Source organism: Benincasa hispida, chromosome 3 (assembly GCF_027475165.1).
Source record: "Benincasa hispida cultivar pf3 chromosome 3, pf3_genome.v1.1, whole genome shotgun sequence".
In the NCBI taxonomy this organism is placed as follows: Eukaryota; Viridiplantae; Streptophyta; class Magnoliopsida; order Cucurbitales; family Cucurbitaceae; genus Benincasa; species Benincasa hispida.
The window spans coordinates 55855202-55879352 of record NC_143480.1 but is presented as its reverse complement, the minus strand read 5'-3'; the positions used below and the strand labels follow the sequence as shown (position 1 = coordinate 55879352).

Sequence of the window (24151 nt, the reverse complement as noted above, 5' to 3'; positions counted from 1 at the left end):
TTCTCAAATGTTCTTCGGTATCGCGTTTTAAGTAAAACTAGTCATAAATGACTTTTTCCTTAAAGCATGTAAAGTATTACACATATAAAAACATGGCTTTAAAGATACTAACGCATGCTGAGTATATTTAACACATATAAATAGCTTTTCAACAACTTCTCACACATGCATGCATTTAAAACATAACTCATGGTTTGCTTGGAAATCACTTTGTAAAACTAGCTGACATGAGAATGATCTTCTTTAAAACATGCTTTCTATAAAACATTGTAAATCAAACATTTCATGCAAATGTTTTAGTCAAACGTTTTAGTCACTCATCTTGATTACTTAGGAGCTTTTCACTCTAGTAGCTCCCTTTTCTACCTCGGGCTCCCTTTTCACCCCTAGAATCCAGATTCAACTTACAGCTTAGATTACTCATAGTCCTGGACCTTATTTTGAGATACTTCCTTCTACAAGCCTATTCATGTCTCAGAAAGCTTACCCTAAAATTTGAGCTTAGAACTTCTCTTGGGTTGGCCGGAATCTCAAAATTTTCAAGACTGGCCCAGGCTTATCCGATAGCCTAACCCTTCTGTCTTCTTCTCAGTTTCTAGCCCGATCCCTTCGAGCTTTTCCTTCGGCAGACCTACCCTGAAAACTAGACTTCCAGAGCTTTCAGGTGGCTTTGAAATCACTCCAAAGCACGAGTAAATTGGGAGAACTCCTCGTCCCAATTCGATGCTGTTTTCCATACTTCACTGTGCAATGCGTCCTCTTTGAAATTCTATGACCAACGCATGGATTTTGGCTCCAACGCAAGGTTTGCTCAACTTTCCCACTCTTTTTACTATATTTTTGAATTGTGATCTAAAAATGAAGTCTCTTGGCCCTATTTATAGGCGTCTAAACCTTCTCCAAAGTTGATACCACCTACTTGGCTGCATGGCCAAGAAACACACACTACCAACACATCTTTTTTATCAACACAATCTAAGTGTCTTCCTCCCATGTAGCCAACGCATGAGCTTCCAATCTGATGCCACCACTTCAAATTCTTAAGGCTTAAGGCTTTCCACCCAAGAAGACACATGGTTTAATGACGTTTTCTAGGTGATCTCATCCTTTATATGCGTCCAACTCTTGAATGCTTAACGCATAATTCATACTCAATGCATAGCCTATAATCAATGCATAGTAAGCAACTTAGACATCACAATCCAACTTAGCCATCGCAATAGCTAGCCTTTACCAACGCATAAGATGACCGTCCATCCTCGACGCATGGCTCACTAGGTAGCATCGCACGACTTGCTTGGCATGGGCGCATGGTACTGGTCACCGACGCATGGGCTACCTTATAACGTATGCCTTGCCTACCTTTGTGCCTTCTAACGCGACATTTCCATTTTCCTTCTTCAGCCACATGCCCTCACCAACAACCCTTCCAACGAATCGACACCACCCTTCCAACGCATCAACACACTAATTTCTATACTTAGCCAAATTTCCAAGTTTTTCCTCAAAAGTTAAACTTCCAAATTTCCTTTTTTCTTCAACATCAACCTACTCACCACACTAGTCTTAGTAAGGAACATACTCGAGTAGAGAAATTAGGATTCGGGGTTTACATTTACCTCCCCCTTATAAAAATTTCGTCCTCAAAATTTCGCTACAAGTTTGTCAATTAAACAACTGTGGATACTTGTTTTTTATTTGCTCTTCGGCTTCCCACGTTGCATCTTCCGTGCTATGGTTTCGCCATAGTACCTTTACCAATGGGATTGTCTTATTCCTTAAGTGCTAAGTCCTTAGGTACGCATATCCTACCTTCTTTTAATAGTACCTTGTCAGCTCTTAATTGGTAGTCCATCCTCAATCCTTTATCTACTTCTTCAGCTAACTTCTGAAGATCGGAATCCTTTAAATGCTCATGTTGAATGTCTTCTACGAGTGTAGGACGCACTTGAAATGAAGCTAATAACCTTCTTGTTTGACCGATTGATAATGTTGCCTTAGCATTATACAACTCATGAATCAGTGTACCCTTCATTAAATTGATACTAGCTCTAGCTGATCTAGTTTTTCAACTTAGAGCATCAGCTACCACATTTGCTTTACTTGGTGATAGTCAATTATGCAGTCATAATCCTTGATCAACTCGAGCCATCTTCTTTTGTCTTAAGTTCAGTTCCTTCTGATCAAAGATATGCTTTAGACTTTTATGATCCGTGAATATATGACTCCGCTTACCAAACAGGTAATGTCTCCACAACTTTAGAGCTAATACAACTGCTACTAACTCCAAATCGTGTGTAGGGTAGTTACATTCATGCTTCTTTAACCGTCGAGAAGCATAAACTACTACCTTTCCCTCCTGCATCAGCACACATCCTAACCTTTGTCGGGATGCATCACAATAAACCTCAAACTCTTTACCTGGTGTAGGTAGAGTTAATACTGGTGCTGACACTAACCTCTGTTTCAATACCTGAAAACTATGCTCGCATTCTGGCGACCATTCAAACTTCGCATCTTTTCTGGTTAGGTTTGTTAACGGCAGGGCTATTTAGGGCTATTTTAGAAAAGCCCTCCACGAATCTCCTATAATAACCTGCTAAACCCAGAAAACTGCGTACTTCGGTTACATTCAGGGGTCGTTCCCAATTGACTATTGCTTCTATCTTTTGTGAATCAACACTAACTCCATCAACTGAAACTATATGCCCAAGGAATACGACTTGGTTTAACAAAAAATCACACTTACTAAATTTGGCATATAATTCTTTTTCCCTTAGAATCTGTAACACCATCCTCAGATGTTCGTTGTGCTTTTCTTCACTACTAGAATATACTAGTATGTCGTCTATGAACACTATTACAAACTGATCCAGATAATGACGAAATATCCTATTCATCAAATCCATAAATACCGCAGGAGTATTTGTCAATCCAAACGGCATTACTAGGTACTCATAATATCAATATCTAGTTCTGAGTGCAGTTTTTGGAACATCTGTGTCCTTCACCTTCAACTGGTGATAATCTGATCTCAAATCTATCTTAGAGAACACCGTGGCTCTCTCTAACTGATTGAAGAGATCATCTATACGAAGCAATGGGTACTTATTCTTAATGGTCACCTTATTCAACTGTCTATAATCTATGCATAATCTAAGAGTACCGTCTTTCTTCTTAACAAACAAGACTGGCGCTCCCCAAGGCGACACACTGGGTCTAATGTACCCCTTATCTATAAGTTCCTGTAACTGAACTTTTAATTCCTTCAGTTCTGTTGGTGCCATCCTATATGGTGCCTGGGATATAGGTGTTGTACCCGGAACTAACTCAATAGTAAACTCTATTTCTCTATTAAGTGGAAAGTCTGGTAACTCTTCAGGAAACACATCTAAGAATTCTTGTACCACAGGTACATCCTCAGGTCTCAGTTTCTTATCCTGTCAAACTGTTACATAGGCTAAATTGGCTTTGCTTCCTTTACTCAACAATTTCCTAGCCTTCACTGTTGATATCAAACTTCCTGGAAGCATTCTTTTACTCCCCACCAGGGTTATTTCTTTTTCACCTGATGTTCTAAACACTATTTCTTTCTTAAAACAATCCATAGTGGCATAGTGTTTACTTAGGAAATTCATACCTAAGATAACATCAAACTCTAGTAATTCTAATGGAATCAAGTCGACCCATAAACTCTGATTTCCAAGAATTATTTCACAATTCTTGTAATACTCATGTACAATTAGAGTATCTCCTACAAGCGTAGAGATAAAAAAATCCTCATTCATATGCTCAGGCACTCTATCTATATATAATGCACACATGCTAGATATAAATGAGTGCGTAGCACCAAGATCAAATAATGCATAAGCAGATTGATTACATAAAATTATTGTACTAGTTACGACATTTGGAGCCTCTTCCGCTTCTTGGTGTGCCATAGCATATACTCTACCCTATTGCTGCTGTTGTTGCTGTTGCTGTTGGGGTCATCCAGCTACCCCTTTCTACTTAGCTATACCGGATCCCTCACCTCTAGTTCCGGTCGCTCTAGGTTGGTTTACAGTCTGTGTAACTCCTCTTTGCTCACTCTGTGCTCTATGACCTAGCTGAGGACAATCTCTCTTGAAATGCCCCGCTTGTCCACACTGGAAGTACACATTTCTATTGCCATAACATATTCCTGTATGAGGCCTACCACAGTTTACACAAAGTGGTTTCCTCGCTGTACTAGCTACCGACTCGCTAGCACGACCTGATACTGATCTACTACTTGGTCCAGCTGCAGGTTTTGACCTTTTTCAACTTGAACTTTGTTGGCTCGTGCCTCCAAAACTCCTTATACCCGACTGTCTAGAGAACATGGGTCTAAATCTCTTACTTCTTGTTTCTCCAGGCATCCTAAATGGTCCTTCACCTGGCTGGAGTACATCTTCCCTCGCTACACTCTGCTCTACTCGGATAGCGGTCTCAATTAACTTAGTGAAATTCACCCAATTGGATGTAGAGTTAACGATTGTACGTATCTTTCTTCTTGTTTAACACACCGTGAGCTATTTAACACTAGTCTTAGTAGGGAACATACTCAAGTAGATAAATCAAGATTCGGGTTTACAGTCTCATTGCTTAACACACCGTGGGCTATTTAAGCGTCACAAAGTGATTCTTCATCTTACTCATCCATTAGGAAAACAGAAAAGACACCGGCCAATTATCCTACAACTGTCCAATTAATAGATAATAAATACAATCACATTATATTCATAACCTATGGTTAATAATCATATATTAATCGTAGTATTTTTCCTCCACTAGATATAAATCATATTTATATCCAATTTCCTCCAAATTAATGTATCTCATACATAAAGTTAATTATATCATTTATAATTAACTAGTTCAATTATATCATATATAATCGAACTCCCTCTTGTCAATTTGAATATTTCAAACTGACCCAAAAACTGATTTTCAACTTGTATCTAAGCCACCAAGGAGACCTTATGAACCTATAGCTCAAAGCTCCAACCGTACGTGAATAACTGATTAAACTCTTTAGTCACGATATCTACCATCCGTTAACTGCCAGACATTCCACTAAAGACCAACAGCTGAACTCTTCTTACCATAGATATATTTCTATGTCCATTGAATATAACCAATCATTAGTACGATGATCCTTCACAGATGCTCGTAAGTACAGCTGGGCCAATTTACCATTTTGCCCCTGTAGTTAGATCTTATTCTTTAAGTACCATTGATCCCTCTAATGAACAATACAACATAGTCCTACTATATATGAACACCTCTCAGGCCATAAGAAGGCGTGTGGCGCTACATCGTTCAGGCCCCAGGATCAGTCCTTAAGAGAGCAATCTATCTACTTACCTCTGCTTCGGGGAAGGAGTGAACTTGTTAAGTACAGGGTTTTCTTTAATGACAACTCCACCTTGTAGTTGTTCTGAAATTTATTCCCATATATTCCTCGCAATCTCGAAGGGAGGCAACTCTTCAAATTATTGAATCCCCTTAGAACGGCTGCGAGTAATTGGTCTATTGTGGACATCGCTTGAAGTTTTAGAAGCTTTATTGTTGGATGCCATTACTTATTTAGGTAGATTGTGTTGTAGAGAAAGAGATGAAAGATAAATATTGTCCCAATGGGCGTGCCAAACTGTTTGACAAGTTTTCTAGAGAAATTTAATTCGCTGAATTCGACCTTTGTATTTATATTGATTTGTGGTATGTAAAGGTATAATCTCTAATATATATTCATTTGAGTATCTCTCTTAAATGTTACAATAAGTTTAAGTCTTCCAAATCTTCTTACGAGTTTAGTTCTGAAGTCTTCAGGAGCTTCGAGTCTTAGTCTTCCAAGTCTTTGGTCTTCAGAGCTTTAGGGCTTGGGAGCTTTAGTCTTCAAAGCTTGAGAGCTCAAAAGCTTTGGTCTTTTGAGCTTGAGAACTTGGGAGCTTCATACTTCAATTTTGTAGAACTTCAATCTTTAGTGTTTATGATCTTCGGAGCCTTTATTTATAGAGGATTTCCATGGGCTTTAGGTAGGCTTGGGCCCCATTTGCCTTTGGGCTTTTGAGTTTGGGCCCAACTACTTTTTGGGTCTGAACCAAAGTTGGGTTTGAGCCCAATTACTTTTCTTTGGCCCAAATTTTCCACCGTGGACTTGAATTGAGTCGAATTTTGGACCTAAGCAATTTTTAAATACTCGATTCAATCCAATTTATGATTCAAAGCCCAATCTGTCATGGCCTAGCCAAATTTATTTGGTCTTAGGCTTTACCACCTTTGAAGTAGATGGGCCCATTATTGTGGTCAAATAACCAAATGGACGACACGTGACATTTTGTGATTGGACGAAATTTTTCATCCAACAACAATATGTCATGTTATAGACTCAATTGTTTTTTAAAAGTTACAATAAATATTATGTAATGTTATATAAATCATATAATATTACAAAATAATAATTCTATAATTTTTTTAATATAAATCTAAATATTTGTGTGTAACTACAACTAGTTTTATGATTTATAAATATATGATATTAAACACATATTAAATAATTATTTAAATTAGAATTCAATTTTGAATCTACTACCAAACATATATATGAAAACATGAAATACAACTCTGTTTTTATTGAATCTCTTGTTTTCAAATTCTGTACCAAACAAAACCTTATTTTTTAAATGTATTCCAAACATACCTTAAATACAATGATAGACCTTTTCCGCACAACGTAATGATCATAAATTCTTTTTTATAAATCGTCCATTTATCCAAACGTAACTCCGCTTTCGATCATTTTGTACAATTTCCCACGTTTAAAGAAAAAATCAAAACTTTTTTTTGTCCTTCAAAATTAGACTAGAAATTCAATTGTTTATTTAACATGGATGAAAATCATAGTTGGAAAATAGAAAGGAAACAAAATAAATTTCCAAAACAAAAACTAAAATCAAATTTTTTACCATAAGAAATCTATACTATTACATTCTATATTAAGCTTTAGGGTGTGTTTGTAATACATTTTTAAGTCTTTAATTTAAAAAGGAAGTCATTTTGGGAAAAAAAAAATGAAGTGTTTGGCAATAATTCAAAATAGGTTTTGAAGTGTATTTTCAACAATTTTTATCAAAAGTGTTTAAATAAATTTTTTTAAAACACTTTCTTTTAATCAATCCAAAGTGACCCTTAGTGCGACATGATTAAACATTTCGAACGTGTCATTTTCGATGGTATAATCGTATAAACTTTATTTGGATTTTTTCCCATGATTATAATTGGGTGTAAAACATTGCGGAATGCATTATTCGTCTCCATCTTTGTTTATCCTTCTACCCTTGCATTTACTTATTTCCATTTTGTTTTGTTTTGTTTTTTTTTTTTCTCTTTTGTTATGTTATCATATACATCGTCGCATAAAATTTTCAGTTCGATCATTTTAAACTTCAAATTTTGCATATTTTATCCATTTAATTCACAATCTTTCGTTTTCAACGATCAAACATCTATAAGTTTAGACATCTAATTGTTCGACGATCATATGATTGTGGATGTGTTCGAACCATATGATTTAAATTTAGATTTTATATGTATGATAATTTGATCGTGGTTCTACATGAAGATTTTAACAAATTTTATTCATATTGAAATTATCCATGTGGAATTAACTATTTACAACTGGTCTACAACCCATATATTATTTTATGGATATACATGTTATATATTTGGGATTTTAAATATAGGATATATTAATGTCAACGTTTGTAGGTGTAGGATAAATAATGGCTTAAAGCAAAGTATATGTTTTTCTCTTACCATTGTATCAATAGAAACATAAATAAAATAACTATCCAATTAAACATAAACGAACAATTGTTGCAGAAATTAATTAAATTTATCATTATTTAATATCCTAGTTTATTATCTACTCGCTTAAAATAGAATGTAAATTATTATTTATACCCAAAACATTAATGGAACATTATTAAATTTATTAAGTTGAATTCATAAAACAAAAATAATTAAATAGGTATAAATTAATTAAATTATTAGTTTTTAATAATATAAATTCATACTGAATAGTTGGATAGTTGGATAGTTGGATAATATATAATATTAATGGTAAATGTTTCGGTTAAAATTTATTGGGGTAAATAATATAGCTATATATAATAAATAATTAAAATCAATAACAATAATTAATTGATATTGATTTATTAATTAATTATGTCTTACGGTGATATTAGAAAGTTCATATCATATGATTTTTAAAATTACATACATAATAATATCCTAAATTATAAAAACTGAAATAGTATAAAACAAACAAATATATCACGTGTCAAACTTGTGAAACAAACTACTCTTAAATGATTGTTTTGAGTGAAAATTTAATTATATAATTTAAATTATTAAATGATCAAGTGCATGTCACGTTGATCAGATTTAATTTTTTTTGGTAGATATAGTAAAATTTTGATCAACTCATAGAGTTGACAGAGTCTATCACGACGATAAAATCTATCAAATTTTGTTATATTTACAATTATTTAAAAATATTTTATACGTAATCTCATTTACTCTCATAAATCAATAGTAACGTGAAAAGTGGGCCCAATTTGATTATTTTCTGTATTGTTTACTTGTGACACATGAACTCATATCCAAATATGTAAATAAAAAATGCAAGAGTGGAGAATGATCAATCAACGTATGTTAGGGTTACCATCAATACTATTATTTTGAAAGAAAAATGATGAATTTTGACATTTTTCCTATTATCATTACCATTATTCCAACTATTTGACTCTGAGAGATAAACTTAACGATAAGTTTTAACAAAATTAATAATTTTTTTAAATGTAATAAAAAACAGTCTAATTACGATTCAGTGCACGTGCCTTAATTATTAACTTAAAAATGTTACGTTACCATTATTATTTTTATTTTAAGAATTAAACGGCAAAAAGGAAAGGAGAAATAAAAGATATTTTACACATAATTTTCTCGTTCTCTTTGCCGCAAAGAAAAGATATTTCTGACCATGGATTTTTCTCAAATGGATATTCTGATATCACTCTTAATCGCAATTCATAGCAGCAGAAGAACAAGCTATCTATCTCCCTCTCCATTTCTTTCTCGTTCCTCATCTCTACTCCGCAATCCTTCCGCCATTAAAGCACCATCAACCTCAGCTTTCCATGTTTCTAAACAGATGTTAACCTTGCGTTATCTACTACTTGTTCTTTATCGAATTCTCGACTCATTTCTCCAAATGCTGCATTGACCCAAACACATTCAAGAAGCGGAAGCGTATTCGCCAAAGGCAGCTTCTATATCGGGAGGTTTGTTCAGTTTATTGTTCAATGGGAACTCTTACGAGCTGTAGCTTTAGTTTCAGTGCCGCGAATTTTAAATTACGGTCGAGTTTTGGGAGCTGTACTGCGAGGGACGGAATGGGGTTCGTGGGGTTTAGGAGGTTGAAGAGGGAGAGGCTTTTGGTTTCTTATGGCGATTTTGGTAGGTTTGTGTGTTTTAGTTCAGATAATGAAGGTCACAACGAAGGAGACAGAGAGGATGATTTGGCCAAGGAGTCGAATGCGGTGACGGCGACGGTATCGGCTGAAGAGGTTGAAGAGAGGCATGGAAGCGAGGTCGATTTGGATAAGACGACCCCTCCATCAATTTCTTCAAGGGTACAATTGTTGACCTTTTTTCTTTTCATTTTGTTGTGGGTTTTCAATGAAAGTTGGCCGTATTTCATGTTCATTTGGTAGTCATGTCGTCTAAATATGATTAGGGTAGGACGGCAGAGGAGGACTGAGAGTTATTTGCATCCTTAGTTTTCTCATATTCAAAAACTCACGTAGGTAAATTAAGATCTTAAACTTATCCTCCTAATTTGTCCCATTTTTGAACAAGAGGCGAAACTTTAGAAAAAAAAAATTAAAGAGTGATGCAAATAAAACCGTTTGCCCATACCAAATGATAAACTTGATTACTTAAAACAAAATAAAGAACTAATAAATTAAGATGAATCAAGAGAAGTAGCGCCGAGCTGCCCATAAAAGGTGTAGTAGACTTCTGAAAGCTCCATCATATGTTGGCAAAGAATCTGAATCATCTATTTAAGAAACTTTATATGACAAAGCCTCTCCTTCCAAATTCTATCCAATTCCTTGTTGAGGTGAGCTGTACAAGTTGATAAATTAGCACTAGATATCGCATTTGACTCTGTAAGAAATGATGAAGATAAATGGTCCCCTTAAATGTTTAGAATTGAAATATTATACATATAAAAAGTTAGACCGTGAGATTTTATCCCTCTACGAAAATTTCTAGCTTTTCCCTGAACTGAAAGCAAGAGTTCATGCTGCAACTTTATTAAAGCTCCGATTATTATAGCTGAATGTCATTGTGGGATCATAAGAACTATTATATGCTGTCTTAAACTTGGAATGCCATCTTTGATCTAGCTCAAAAGTGCCTTGAACTTTAAGATGCATTTCTAACTGTAGCCAATCATCTTTTTCAAAAATTCTTTTATGATAGAAGAAAGTATGATTGGTTAATTTATAATTTATTTCTTGTTTCAGTCGTCGAATTTGTCTCCAATTGGACCAGCTTACAACAACTTTCAGGTTGACTCTTTTAAACTGATGGAACTTCTTGGACCAGAGAAGGTCGATCCTTCTGATGTGAAACTTATAAAGGACAAGCTTTTTGGCTATTCCACCTTCTGGGTAACCAAAGAAGAAGCATTTGGAGATCTTGGGGAGGGCATTCTTTTCCTAGGGAATTTAAGAGGTAAAAGGGAAGAGGTATTCTCCAAACTCCAAAGCCAGCTGGTTGAAGTCACAGGTGACAAGTACAACCTTTTTATGGTGGGGGAACCAAATTCGGAAGGTCCAGATCCACGCGGTGGCCCACGTGTCAGTTTTGGTCTGCTGCGGAAAGAGGTCTCAGAACCCGGTCCAACAACACTTTGGCAATATGTTATTGCTTTGTTGTTATTCCTTTTAACCATTGGCTCCTCTGTGGAGCTAGGAATTGCATCTCAGGTAGCTACTTATAGAACTTTCAAGATCAGATAGAGTGAAGAATAAGCTTGATTTGATGAATTGAGAAAGTGATAGCTAATGATGCATTGAACATGTGTTTTTATGCCATGTCACTTGTGTAACTTTTCTACATGCGTTTCATTATTATCATTTCTTCATTGTGTGTATATACATCCTTAATGGTTCCAGTCATTCTTTACTTGTCACTTTTGAAGTAAATAGTTTACTGTTTATCATTTGTCTTGGACAGATCAATCGTCTTCCTCCGGAGGTAGTGAAATACTTTACAGATCCCAATGCCGTTGAACCACCAGATATGGAGCTGCTATTTCCGTTCGTAGATTCTGCTCTGCCTCTAGCATATGGTGTGTTGGGAGTTTTGTTATTTCATGTGAGTAAAATCTTTTACCTGTTAGTTTCCATGTTTCCTAGGGGGAAGCATTCACAAAAATATTTTCTTCTTTTGCTTTTGACCTACATATTTTTTTTTGGAATAAAAAACATTTCATTGATTAATGAAATAATCCCAAGAGCCAATATGCAATTACATTTTGCTTTTGACCTCTTCAGATAAAGAGACTGAATTCTCCGACTGCACTTTTTACTATTTAAAGTTTTTTACTTTACATCTTTAAATTTCCCCCGTCAGCAACTTTCTTTTTCAAACTATGCATACAGATACGGCCATTACTCTCTGGCTGTATACCATATGCACAGTTCTCTAGAAAAATGTGGAAGGCAAAGAGTAGAATTGTTTTTAAGGGGGAAATTAATGAGGTTATTGTTAATTCAACAATCAACCCCAAAAGTTCAAGTTGATGTGTTGTGGTAAATTTAGTTTTCATTAATACTTCATTACTCCCTCCACTTGTCGACTTGAAAACTTGTAGAAGATCCAACAAGTGAATGTCAATATTAATTAGAGAGAATGACATTCTAGAGGTTCGAATACAGGACTTCCTGTTTTGATATCTTGTTAAATCACCAATCAACATGAGGGAGCAACGGAATAATTTTTGTTAACTACTCCTTTTTGGATTATAGATAATTGAAGAGCTTTTTTTTTTTTTTTTAAAAAAAATTCCTCAGCCTTTTGATGGTGTCATGTCACCTCCTGTCATTCAATTTCCTCTGGTACTTTCGTTTATTTCAATTTTAATATCAGAAAAATATCAACCTTCAAAATTTTCTCTTAAATATAATGTAGTTATTGCTTATGCTGATAGATTTGCTCTTAAATATTGAATAACACTGAACAGACCATTGTAACTACTGACATTCGAGGATATAATTTTATTGGGGGACATATATTAAAAGGGACCGGAGGATTTGGTATACAAAAACTTTCTAGTGAACTTAGAGACAAAAGGGCCTTTGGCAGCTCTTGAGAATTAGCACAGCGCAACTATTTCTAGATTTCCTTAGAGTTGGTATCCATATTTGCACAGTCACTTACACATGTAATTTTATATATCTAATGGAGTCATTAATTTGCAGGAAGTTGGGCACTTTCTGGCAGCTTATCCGAAGAAAGTGAAACTCAGCATTCCTTACTTCATTCCTAACATAACTCTTGGCAGCTTTGGTGCAATCACTCAGGTACACATATTTGTCATTCTTGCATATGAAAACTAGCCACACATGGATGGTAATTAATAGTTGAATACATTTTTGAATGCTTAATTTGTCTTCAGGGTTTCTAAGACATTTTTTTTTTATCATTTGCTATTTTGGTTAAAGATTATAATGCTGTATCGTCTGCAGTACTGATGCTTCTTATTATTTGCCTTTTGTGTTGACAGTTCAAGTCGATTCTTCCTGATCGGAGTACCCAAGTTGACGTATCACTTGCAGGCCCTTTTGCTGGTGCAGCATTGTCGTTTTCCATGTTTGCTGTCGGTCTGCTGCTCTCATCAAATCCAGATGCAGCTGGAGACTTGGTGCAAGTCCCTAGCATGCTGTTTCAAGGTTCTCTGCTCCTTGGACTCATCAGTAGAGCCACTCTTGGTTATGCGTATGTTACTTATTTGCCTCTATAGCTTGTTTATCATAAAATAGTAATTTATTAAACTCGATAAAAGCATGATTTTGCCTGTAGTGTTGTGTGAAACCGTAAGGTTAAATTATAATTTTAGACATCAAAAGTTGAACATTCTATTTAGTACTTAACATTATATTACTTTTTCCCCCCAAAAAAAGAAACATTATATTAAAAAGTTAAAAAAAAATATTCATTTTAGCTTTTCTTTTTTAGTCAATAATTGACGCTCTCTATTGTAATCACCTTTAGGTGCTTAGGGTTTTTTTCTTGATTTCATTTATCAATAGAATGTTTCCTTTACTAAATATTAAAGAATATTTATCTTTTGAATATCCAGAGCTATGCATGCCTCAACTGTTGCAATTCATCCTCTAGTTATTGCTGGCTGGTAATTTATACTTCCGGGATTCTTGTTTTCTACATCATCATCCATTAATGATTCATCCTTAATTCTTATTCTAATTCTCTTTATTTTTCAGGTGTGGTTTGACTACAACAGCCTTTAACATGCTTCCAGTTGGCTGCCTTGATGGTGGAAGAGCAATTCAGGTACACGTATACTTTTGCTTCAAATTGGAAAAAATTTCTTGCTAACTACTTTTGGAGTAGGGATCTTTTAGAATTTGAAACGAAAAGGTAGGGCAACTTAGAATGGAATTTTGGATTGCCACAATGTTCTAGTTCACCGCCACACCTGTTTAGGTCCTAGGATTTCTATTCCAAGGTAGTTTTCAAACATTTACGAAAGATGAAGGGTAACATTGTGCCTCTTAGAAGAATATGGGTTTTTTTACAATGAAGGGCAAAGTTCAGGGATATTTTTTATAGTCTAGCCGAAATTCATTTGAGGCTCGTCATAATGCATCGTTCCATACTTGAGATTTTTCTCCCATCCCCATAAGGCTTGAACGAAAGAGAAAGGCTTGAGAGAGAGAGAGGAGTATTATGGATTAACGTTCTTCTGGTGAAGATGTTATGCAAGCTCACAGAATGGCACGAGGATATTAATTTTTGCACCAAAACTATTCCAATTCTTTTTTTTCTCATTATTATTGCTTTTGCAGGGTGCTTTTGGAAAAGGTGCCTTAGTCGGGTTTGGTTTGACGACGTACACGCTGCTCGGGTTAGGAGTGGTATGTTAATCTACCGATTTTCTCTTCATGAAATCCAAACTATTTACTTTTCCTCAGTCCAATATGACCATTGCTAAACATTTTGTCTTAACAAAACATAACCATTTAAATTCTCTGGATTTTATTTAACTCTTTCCCGTCCCCTGCTTCTCTTTTAAGCTTGGTGGACCGTTATCGCTTCCCTGGGGACTATATGTTCTCATATGCCAGGTATGTAACGTAATGTAATGTAATCATCATAGAAGGCACAATCACATTGCAAACTAAGGCTTTTGGAGGCTCAGAATGTTCCCCTAATTTACTGATATGCCATAATTTGTTTGCTTGTTTTTTCTTTTTCCAGAGGAGTCCTGAAAAGCCATGTTTGAATGATGTTACAGAAGTTGGAACATGGAGAAAAGCTGCTGTCACATTGGCCGTGTTTCTTGTTGTGTTAACGCTCCTTCCAGTTTGGGACGAGCTTGCAGAAGAGCTTGGTATAGGTCTTGTAACAACTTTTTGACACCAATTTCAAAGGGTAAATTCAACTTTTAGCCGAAATGAGGTAGATTATATAGTGTATTTACTGCCAATTTTATCATTATTTGACATGCATATAGGCATCTTTCCATTTTCTTCTACTCAATACACGTACATATTTGTTGGTTATCCTTTGGCTTGTTCAACAATTCATGTCTGCTCATTCAGCATCATTAACTTAGGATTCTAAGCACATGTTGATTAACCGTCTCCTATCTTCACGCTTCTTCTATCTCTCCGATATTTGTTGCAAGCTTCTGGAAATTGGCCTTCAAATTATCGTTTGGTCAGATGGGAAGCATGGTACCAATTGCAGTGAGATTAGGATGATGATTATTGAACAATTAGTGAACAATTTAGTAAAAGAAAACGCATGTTGGGTCTATTATCATATTCATACCTCATTCTTTTGGAAATGAATTATTATCCAGTTCAATGAGAGTGGATGATGAATCTTTGTTGCTTCATTCTTTTCCTCTGGTAAACTTTGAAGTTTGAGCCTTAAATTGCATAAAACATAGCAATAGACGAAACAGAGCAACAGCAGAAAAACCAGAGAGAATTCCAAACACATTGTTGAATTCAGAAGAAAAAAGACCCACACTGGAAAATCCTCCTTTCAAAATGAAGAACAAGTTGAATTGAAGAAAGAGAGATAAATATACATAGATAGATAGAGAAGTTGAATTTAGGCGGAGCGAGGAGGACCTCGGCTTGGTTTTGCAGGCTACAGGCGTTCCACGGAAACTACATGGTCATGGGAAATTTGTATGGATGACTCAATTTTTGGATCCAAAATGTCAAATGACCAATTTTTAAAAAATAATGTCAATTGACCCTCTGTTGACATCATCGTCATACCAAATTACGTAAATTGCCCTTACACCAATCTTACGAAGTAAATCTCGCTCTCGTCCGATTAAATGCTCTCGCTCTTGTTTGAAATTCCCTGGTTTGTTGTGATTGCTCGTCAGTGTACGATTGATTTGACAATTTTCACGACGGAAGCTTCAAATCAAATCAATAATACTTAAATACAATACAATGGTGATTTCTTTAAACTCTAAACTTCATTTCAAAGGTGATTACTTCTCTGGTTTTCGACGGTATTTTGTTGAACGAAGATTTTTCGAACGGAGATTTCCAAGACGAGGCTTTTTCAGAACGGAACAACTCTTTCAGAAAAGTGTTTCATTATTTTAAGTCTGTTTAATTATTTTTGTTGTGTTATTTCTGGAAAGGTAGCATTATGAAATTTTATATTGGGAGAGAGTAAGAAAGAGGAAGAGTAAGAGAGAGAGCAAGAGTAAGAGAGAGAGCGAGATTACGAGAGAGAGAGAGTGAGATTTTGAGAGAGGGAGATTCTGAGAGAGGGAGATTACGAGAGAGAGCGAGATTAAGAGAGAGAACAAGATTGGGAGCGAGCGTACACTTCAATTGCTTGTACAACTTAATCACAAATATTCTCTTATTTTGTAGGATCACAGAAAAGTGTCTACTTATTCTATATGGAGGTGATTGGGATGAGAATGAAAGTTCGTATATTGGGGGACAGTTGACAAGAATCATTGTACCTCATACGTTGAAGTATGAAGAACTTAAATCTCGCATTTACAGGGTTACAAATGTCTGTTCTTCAGAGTTTGATCTTATACTGAAAGTTAAATATAAGCTTGAATTTGAAGTCCCTCCACAATGCATAAGGAATGATGATGATGTTCGCTTTCTTCTTTTGCGAGAAGAGCTTAGTAGACTTCAGATAGCTGTATCATTGAAATCTAATCAGGACGAAAATATTGGAATGGGGTTTGGAAATGTGACTTATGATGATACGGCCTTGGACAGACAATACGAGGAATCATATTAGTTTCGTCGGGAAGAGGATGATATTCTATTATCTACCAACACTGTACCATCCACATTATCACTAGACAACAACCACACTAATCCAGCAAGATTGAATTCAGAGTTGGGTGATACTTCAGTTGTTGGTAATGAGAGACCATCTAGATTCGATTGTGGTCATTCAGTGGATGTGAATGAGCAACCAACAGGATTGAATGAAATGGATCGTGATCATGGAGATGTGCGTCGTTCTACAACAGCTTTAGTGGTTCCACCATCTGTGTCTTCAAGTCATAGGACAGAGTTAATTATGCCTGACACCTCTTCATCTGGGACAGAGGACGTTGAAGTTGGTCAACTATTTTTAAGCAAAAACTTGAAAATGAGATTATATATTCTGTCCATCAACAAAAATTTTGAATTTAAGGTTAGGAAGTCAACCAAATCTCTGTTCACTGTCAAATGTATTGGGGAGACATGTAATTGGAGCCTTCGTGTAGTCAAAATGGAAGGGTCTGATATATTCAAGATCACAAAGTACTGCAGTTTGCACACATGTTTCATTGGAATTCTGAATCACGACCATAGACAAACTGCTACGGTTGTTGGTCAGCTCATTAAAGATAAGTTCACGGGAATAGGACGTATTTATAAATCTTGTCATATCGTTGAGGATATGAAGAGAGATTATGACGTGAACATAAGTTATGATAAACCGTGGCGTGCAATGGAAGCCGCGTATGATCTCACTAGAGGTACTCCAGAATACTCATACTCCATACTACATGCTTATGGAGAAGCGTTAAAAATAGAGAATTCGGGTACAGTCTTTGAGATCGAACTTGAAGATGAGGTGCATTTCAAGTATATGTTTATGACATTAGGGCCTTGTATTAGAGGTTTTGCAAGTTGCCGACCTTGTATTATCATTGACGGGTCGCACTTGAAAGGAAAATACAAAGGCACCATGTTGGTTGCGGTTTCTATGGACGGGAACAATCAATTATACCCACTAGTATATGCAATAGTGGACAATGAAATCGATCGATCATGGAAATGGTTTATGTCAAACTTGGAATGCAGTATCGGAGAACCCGATAATCTGGTATTTGTGTCTGATCGGATGGTATCTATCGGCAATGTTATTCGTGCATTTTTTTCCATGGCATTTCATGGATTGTGCACATGGCATATAGAATAAAATCTGGTTACAAACTTTAAGGATAACATGGTTGTTGGGATATTTAGAGATGCAGCAAGGGCATTTCGCATGACAGAGTTTTAGACAAAATGAGACGAACTCCGTAGTTTTCGAGATGGTGGTGCCACGAAATATTTAGAAGACATCGGTCTTTAAAGGTGGGCACGAGTTTACCAAATAGAACGAAGATATGATAACATGACATCCAACAGTGCAGAGTGTTTCAATTCATTAACTAAAGAGTATCGACTATTGCCCATAGTATGCTTGATTGAACATGTTAGAGGAATGCTCCAATCGTGTTTCTACGAACGAAGAAATTACTGGGCATCTCGAACGACATTGCACTTTGACTACTGTGAAATTCGATTGGCAAGTGAGGCCGATAAGGGCAGATGATATCGGGTTGAGCTTATTGATTTTTATCGGGTACACGTGCGAGATAATCGATTGAACGGTATTGTCAATCTTCACATGAAGGAATGCACGTATAAGGAATTCGACTCACTTGGTATCCCGTGTTCGCATGCAATTGTTGCTGCCAAGGAACGAAATATACCCATCCACAGTCTTTGCAGTTGATTTTATACAGTGAACTCTCTAATGACTACATATGCGGAGCCTATAAATCAACTTGGCCACATATCTGAATGAAAGAGACCTCCTAGATACGTAGAAAAGATTATCCTTCCTCCAAAGTTTGTGGCACAAGCCGAGTGACGGAGAGTGAAAAGAATACCATCCAGAGGAGAATTTCACAAACAAATGAAATGTGGTCGGTGTGGAAATTATGGGCATAACCGCCGAAATTGTACCGAACCGCTTACAATCGTGTGACGTGCTGAAAATGTCAGAGAACGTGACACAAACACCCCTCATCTAGTTTAGTTTATAACTAATTTGTAACATTTCATTTGTTATAAATACCTTTGATTAGTTTTTCATACGTCATGCTTGTAACATACTTCATACTTTTTCATACTTCATACTTTTATTGTTTTTTGTTACAAGTATGAAGATTGAGAGAGTATGAAGATGGAGAGAGTACGAATATTGAGAGAGTATGAAGATTGCTATTATAGAAATACTCCAGCTTGTTATTGTTTTTTGTTTACAAGATGAAAGTATGAAGTATGAAGTGTTACTAGTATGAAAAAGTATGAAGTATGTTACAAATATGACGTATGAAATACTGATCAATGGTATTTATAACAAATGAAATGTTACAAGTTAGTTATAAACTAAACTAGATGAGGGGTGTTTGTGTCATGGTCTCTGACATTTTCAGCACGTCGCACGGTTGTAAGCGGTTCGGTACAATTTTGGCGGTTATGCCCATAATTCCCACACCGACCATGTTTCGTTTATCTGCGAAATTTTCCTCTGGATGGTATTCTTTTTACTCTCCGTCACTCGGCTTGTGCCACAAACTTTGGAGGAAGGATAATATTTTCTACATATTCAGGAGGTCTCTTCTATTCAGATATGTGGTCAAGTGGATTTATAGGCTTCGCATATGCAGTTATTAGAGAGTTCATTGTATAAAATCGACTACAAAGACTGTGGATGAGTATATTTTGTTCCTTGGCAGCAACAATTGCATACGAACACGGGATACCAAGTGAGTTGAATTCCTTACACGTGCATTCTTTCGTGTGAAGATTGACAATACCGTCCAATTGATTATCTCGCACGTGTACCTGATAACAATCAATAGGCTCAACCCGATATCGTCTGCCCTTATCGGCCTCACTTGCCAATCGGGTTTCACAGTAGTCATAGTGCAATGTCGTTCGAGATGCCCAGTAATTCCTCCATTCGTAGAACCACGATTGGAGCATTCCTCTAACATGTTCAATCAAGCATATTATGGGCAATAGTCGATACCCTTTAGTTAATGAATTGGAACACTCTGCACAGTTGGATGTTATGTTATCATATCTTCGTTCTATTTGGTAAACTCGTGCCCACCTTTGAAGACCGATGTCTTCCAAATATTTCGTGACAGCACCGTCTCGAAAACTACGGAGTTCGTCTCATTTTGTTTGGAACTCTATCATGCGATATGCCCTTGCTACATCTCTAAATATCCTAACAACCGCGCTATCCTTAAAGTTTGTAACAAGTCTGTAACAAGATTTTGTTTTATATGCCATGTGCACAGTCCATGAAATTCCGTGGGAAAAAATGCACGAATAGCATTGCCGATAGATACCATCCGATAGACACAAACACCAGATTATCGGGTTCTCCGATACTGCATTTCAAGTTTGACATAAACCATTTCCATGATCGATCGATCTCATTGTCCACTATTGCATAGGCTAGTGGGTATAATTGATTGTTCTTGTCCATAGAAACTGCAACCAACATGGTGCATTTGTATTTTCCTTTCAAGTGTGACCAATCAACAATAATATAAGGTTGACAACTTGCGAAACCTCTAATACAAGGCCCTAATACTATAAACATATACTTGAAATGCATCTCATCTTCTTTTAACGCTTCTCCATAAACATATAGTATGAAGTATGAGTATTATGGAGTACCTCTAATGAGATCATACACGGCTTCCATTGCACGTCACGGTTTATGACTTATGTTCACGTCATAATCTCTCTTTATATCCTCAACAATATGACAAGGTTTATAAATACGTCCTATTCCAGTGAACTTATCTTTAATGAGCTGACCAACAACCGTAGCAGTTGTTTGTCTATGGTCGTGATTCAGAATTCCAATAGAACATGTGTGCGAACTGCAATACTTTATGATCTTGAATATATCAAACCCTTCCATTTTGACTGCACGAAGGCTCCAATTACATGTCTTCCCAATACATTTGACAGTGAATAGAGATTTGGTTGACTTTCTGACCTTAAATTCAAAATTTTTGTTGATGGACAGAATAGATAATCTCATTTTCAAGTCATTTTTGCTAAAAAATAGTTGACCAACTTCAACGTCCTTTGTCCCAGATGAAGAGGTGTCAGGCATAATTAACTTTGTCCTATGACTTGAAGACACAGATGGTGGAACCACTGAAATTGCTGTAGAACGACACACATCTCCATGATCACGATCCATTTCATTCAATCCTGTTGGTTGCTCATATACATCCACTGAAGGATCACAATCGAATCTAGATGGTCTCTCATTACCAACAACTATCGCCCAACTCTGAATTCAATCTTGCTGGATTAGTGCGGTCGTTGTCTAGTGATAATATGGATGGTACAGTGTTGGTAGACAATAGAATATCATCCTTTTCCCGACGAAACTGATATGATTCCTCGTATTGTCTGTCCACAGCCATATCATCATAAGTCACATTTCCAAACCCCATTCCAATATTTTCGTCCTGATTAGATTTCAACGTCACAACTATCTAAAGTCTACTAAGCTCTTCTCGTAAAAGAAGGAAGCGAACATCATCATCATTCCTTATACATTGTGGAAGGACTTCAAATTCAAGCTTATATTTAACTTTTAGTATAAGATCAAACTCTGAAGAACTGACATTTGTAACCCTGTAAATGCGAGATTCAAGTTCTTCATACTTCAATGTATGAGGCACAATGATTCCTGTCAATTGTCCCCCAATATACGAACTTTCATTCTCATCCCAATCACCTCTATGTCGAATAAGTAGACACTTATCTGTTATCCTACAAAGCAAGAGAACATTTGTCATTAAGTTGTACAAGCAATTGAAGTGTACTCTCGCTCTCTCTCTTAATCTCGTTCTCTCTCGTAATCTCGCTCTCTCAAAATCTCTATCTCAAAATCTCGCTCTCTCTCTTACTCTTCCTCTTTCTTACTCTCTCTTAATACAAAATTTTGTAATGCTACATTTCCAGAAATAACATAGCAAAAATAATTAAACAGACTCAAAATAATAAAACACCTTTCTAAAAAAGTTGTTCTGTTCTGAAAAAGCCTCATCTTGGAAATCCCCGTTCGAAAAATTTTCGTTCAACGAAACACCGTCGAAAACTAGAGAAGTAATCACCTTTGAAATGGAGTTTGGAGTTTAAAGTTTAAAGAAATCACCATTGTATTGTGTTTAAGTATTATTGATTTAATTTGAGGCTTTCGTCGTGAAAATTGTCAAATCATTTGTACACTGACGAGCAATCACATAAAAAACCAAGGAATTTCAAGCAAGAGCGAGAGCGTTTAATCAGACGAGAGCGAGATTTACCTCGTGAGGCTGGTGTAAGGGCAATTTAGGTAATTTGGTATGACGATGATGTCAACAGAGGGTCAATTAACATTATTTTTTTAAAATGGGTCATTTGACATTTTGGACCTAAAAATTGGGTTATTCGTACAAATTTCACAAAATTGGGTCATCCGTATAACCCAATTTTGAGAGTGTGAAAACAATAGCCGGGTGCGAAGCAGATGAACAACCAGTTCCATTTTCCCGTCCTGGATTTATTTATAATCAATTGAGGTGAGGGTCCATTCAATTTCATTCAGGTGATGGGATGGGGAATGAGAACTTTCCAGGATCTTTGTGTTGAAATCACTTCCCTTCCCGTGTTTTCTTCAAGCCTTTATTCCCTTGCAATCTTGGCTCGCAGTGTTTCAAGTTCTCTTAGTTTCAGATTTAGTGATCTTCTATCAAGAGCCATCTTATTCCATTTGGGTCCTATTTCTTTTTATTCTACTTTTTGGGACTTTATCATGAGTTTTATTTACTTATTTTGTTTTCTTGTATTTTGAGTATTAGTCTCTTTTCATTTATTCAATGAAAAATTTTCTTTCCTTGAAAAAAAAAAATGATTGTTGACCATTAGTTTAATGGGCTTTTTGTTGTTATGTGGGCTTGGGTTGAGTTTGTTGGTAACTGATTACATGTATGGGTAATTGCAACGAGTATTATTTCTATGGATAATAGGTGTATAGTAACATATTTTAAAGAATTGCAATCCAACAAAATATATTAGGGATGTGACTCTATTGCTAATAGATACCTATTCGGGGTGTTTGATAAATGGGTATGAGTTATTGGGTTGAGTGGGTATTTATTACCCATGTTTGTTAAGTCCATAAAAAAAAAAAAAACTGTAAATCACTTTTTTTATCACTCAAAACTAACCCTAAAAACTAGTGATATTTTCATTTCTTTCTCTTCCCTCATCTTCACCATTTGGATTCTTCCCAGATCTTTTTTTTATCGTTAAAAGAATGATAACTTTTGCATACGTCATGACATGTAATTTTTATGTTTGTATTATGATACAGATATTATAAGTATCGAAAAGAACATATAATTTGTGATTTTTTTTTGAAACGGCCACATGTTCGGTCGGTTCATATTATTTTTGTGATCTTATGAAAAATGTTATTGTACTACATCACATTCTCACCATCATAATCAAATGAAAGGTAATTATCTTATGTACAATTTCAATACTATCCATATTATATAAAAATAAACTGTATGATATGTGAAATAATAAAGTTAAATTAGCAAGATTCAATATATATACATACAATATACCAATTAGTAATTGGGATAATTACCTTCAATATATATACATACATTCAATCTATATACATACAATATACAATATACCAATTAATTGAGCAGCAATATGAAATGTATTTTGTTGGTATGTTTTACAGATTGAAGAGAATTAGAATTATTACAGTTTTTGAAAAGAATATATGAAAAAAATCTATTATGTTCTACAAATTGAGAAATTTTTTTGAAATTCTCCAATTTATGTCATAAATGATTTGAGAAAATATGTGTATATTTGAAAATTAATCAACAATTGCAAAGTATAAAACTAAAAAAAATAAAAGAATGAAATAAAAAAAAAAACAGAAAATAAAGACTAATCTCGTTCATATCAGATCCCCAACTCAATTAAACTCAACTTTGCACAACAAACACAGACAATAATTATCAACTCAACTCTCTAAATAAACATAGACAATTTAACTCTTCAGATAATAATTATCAACTCACTCTCTACTTTTATCACACACCAAAAACACCCTTAGTGATAGATTTTATCGCTGATAGACTTCTATCAATGGTATAGTCTATCGCTGATGGATTCCAAAAATTGGATCTTAATTTTGTTGTATCAGTAAATTCTTTTACATTATGGTATACTTGACAATATTTTAGATTTGATTGTTATATTTGTAATTGTCCCTTACTTTTAAGTTGTATTTGTTTAATTATTCCCTATTTATAATAGGGAAGATTTGTGTAATCATTAATGAGTTTATAGAGATGATCGTGTGCTTGATGGTAAGAAAGGGATATTGTAATTCTTGAAGATAAGTAATGTACCTTTGGATT

General features: G+C 35.4%; 1 protein-coding gene across 1 annotated transcript; it reads left to right on the top strand.

Annotated features, from left to right (window-relative positions):
- Window positions 1–8976: 8976 nt before the first annotated feature.
- EGY1 (Peptidase M50 family protein) lies at window positions 8977–14906 on the top strand. Its single transcript, XM_039026094.2, has 10 exons — window positions 8977–9719; window positions 10620–11084; window positions 11335–11475; window positions 12582–12683; window positions 12887–13098; window positions 13463–13513; window positions 13605–13674; window positions 14190–14258; window positions 14418–14468; window positions 14602–14906. Exons 1-10 carry the CDS (start codon window positions 9390–9392, stop codon window positions 14758–14760), a joined length of 1650 nt encoding a protein of 549 aa, XP_038882022.1. The 5' UTR covers window positions 8977–9389; the 3' UTR covers window positions 14761–14906.
- Window positions 14907–24151: the final 9245 nt, after the last annotated feature.

Coding starts and splice junctions, on each gene's coding strand:
- EGY1 (XM_039026094.2), top strand. CDS start 9,390: ATGGGAACTCTTACGAGCTGTAGCTTTAGTTTCAGTGCCGCGAATTTT. Junction 12,684..12,886: donor GCTTTGGTGCAATCACTCAG/GTACACATATTT, acceptor TTGTGTTGACAG/TTCAAGTCGATTCTTCCTGA. Junction 13,514..13,604: donor CCTCTAGTTATTGCTGGCTG/GTAATTTATACT, acceptor TTTATTTTTCAG/GTGTGGTTTGACTACAACAG.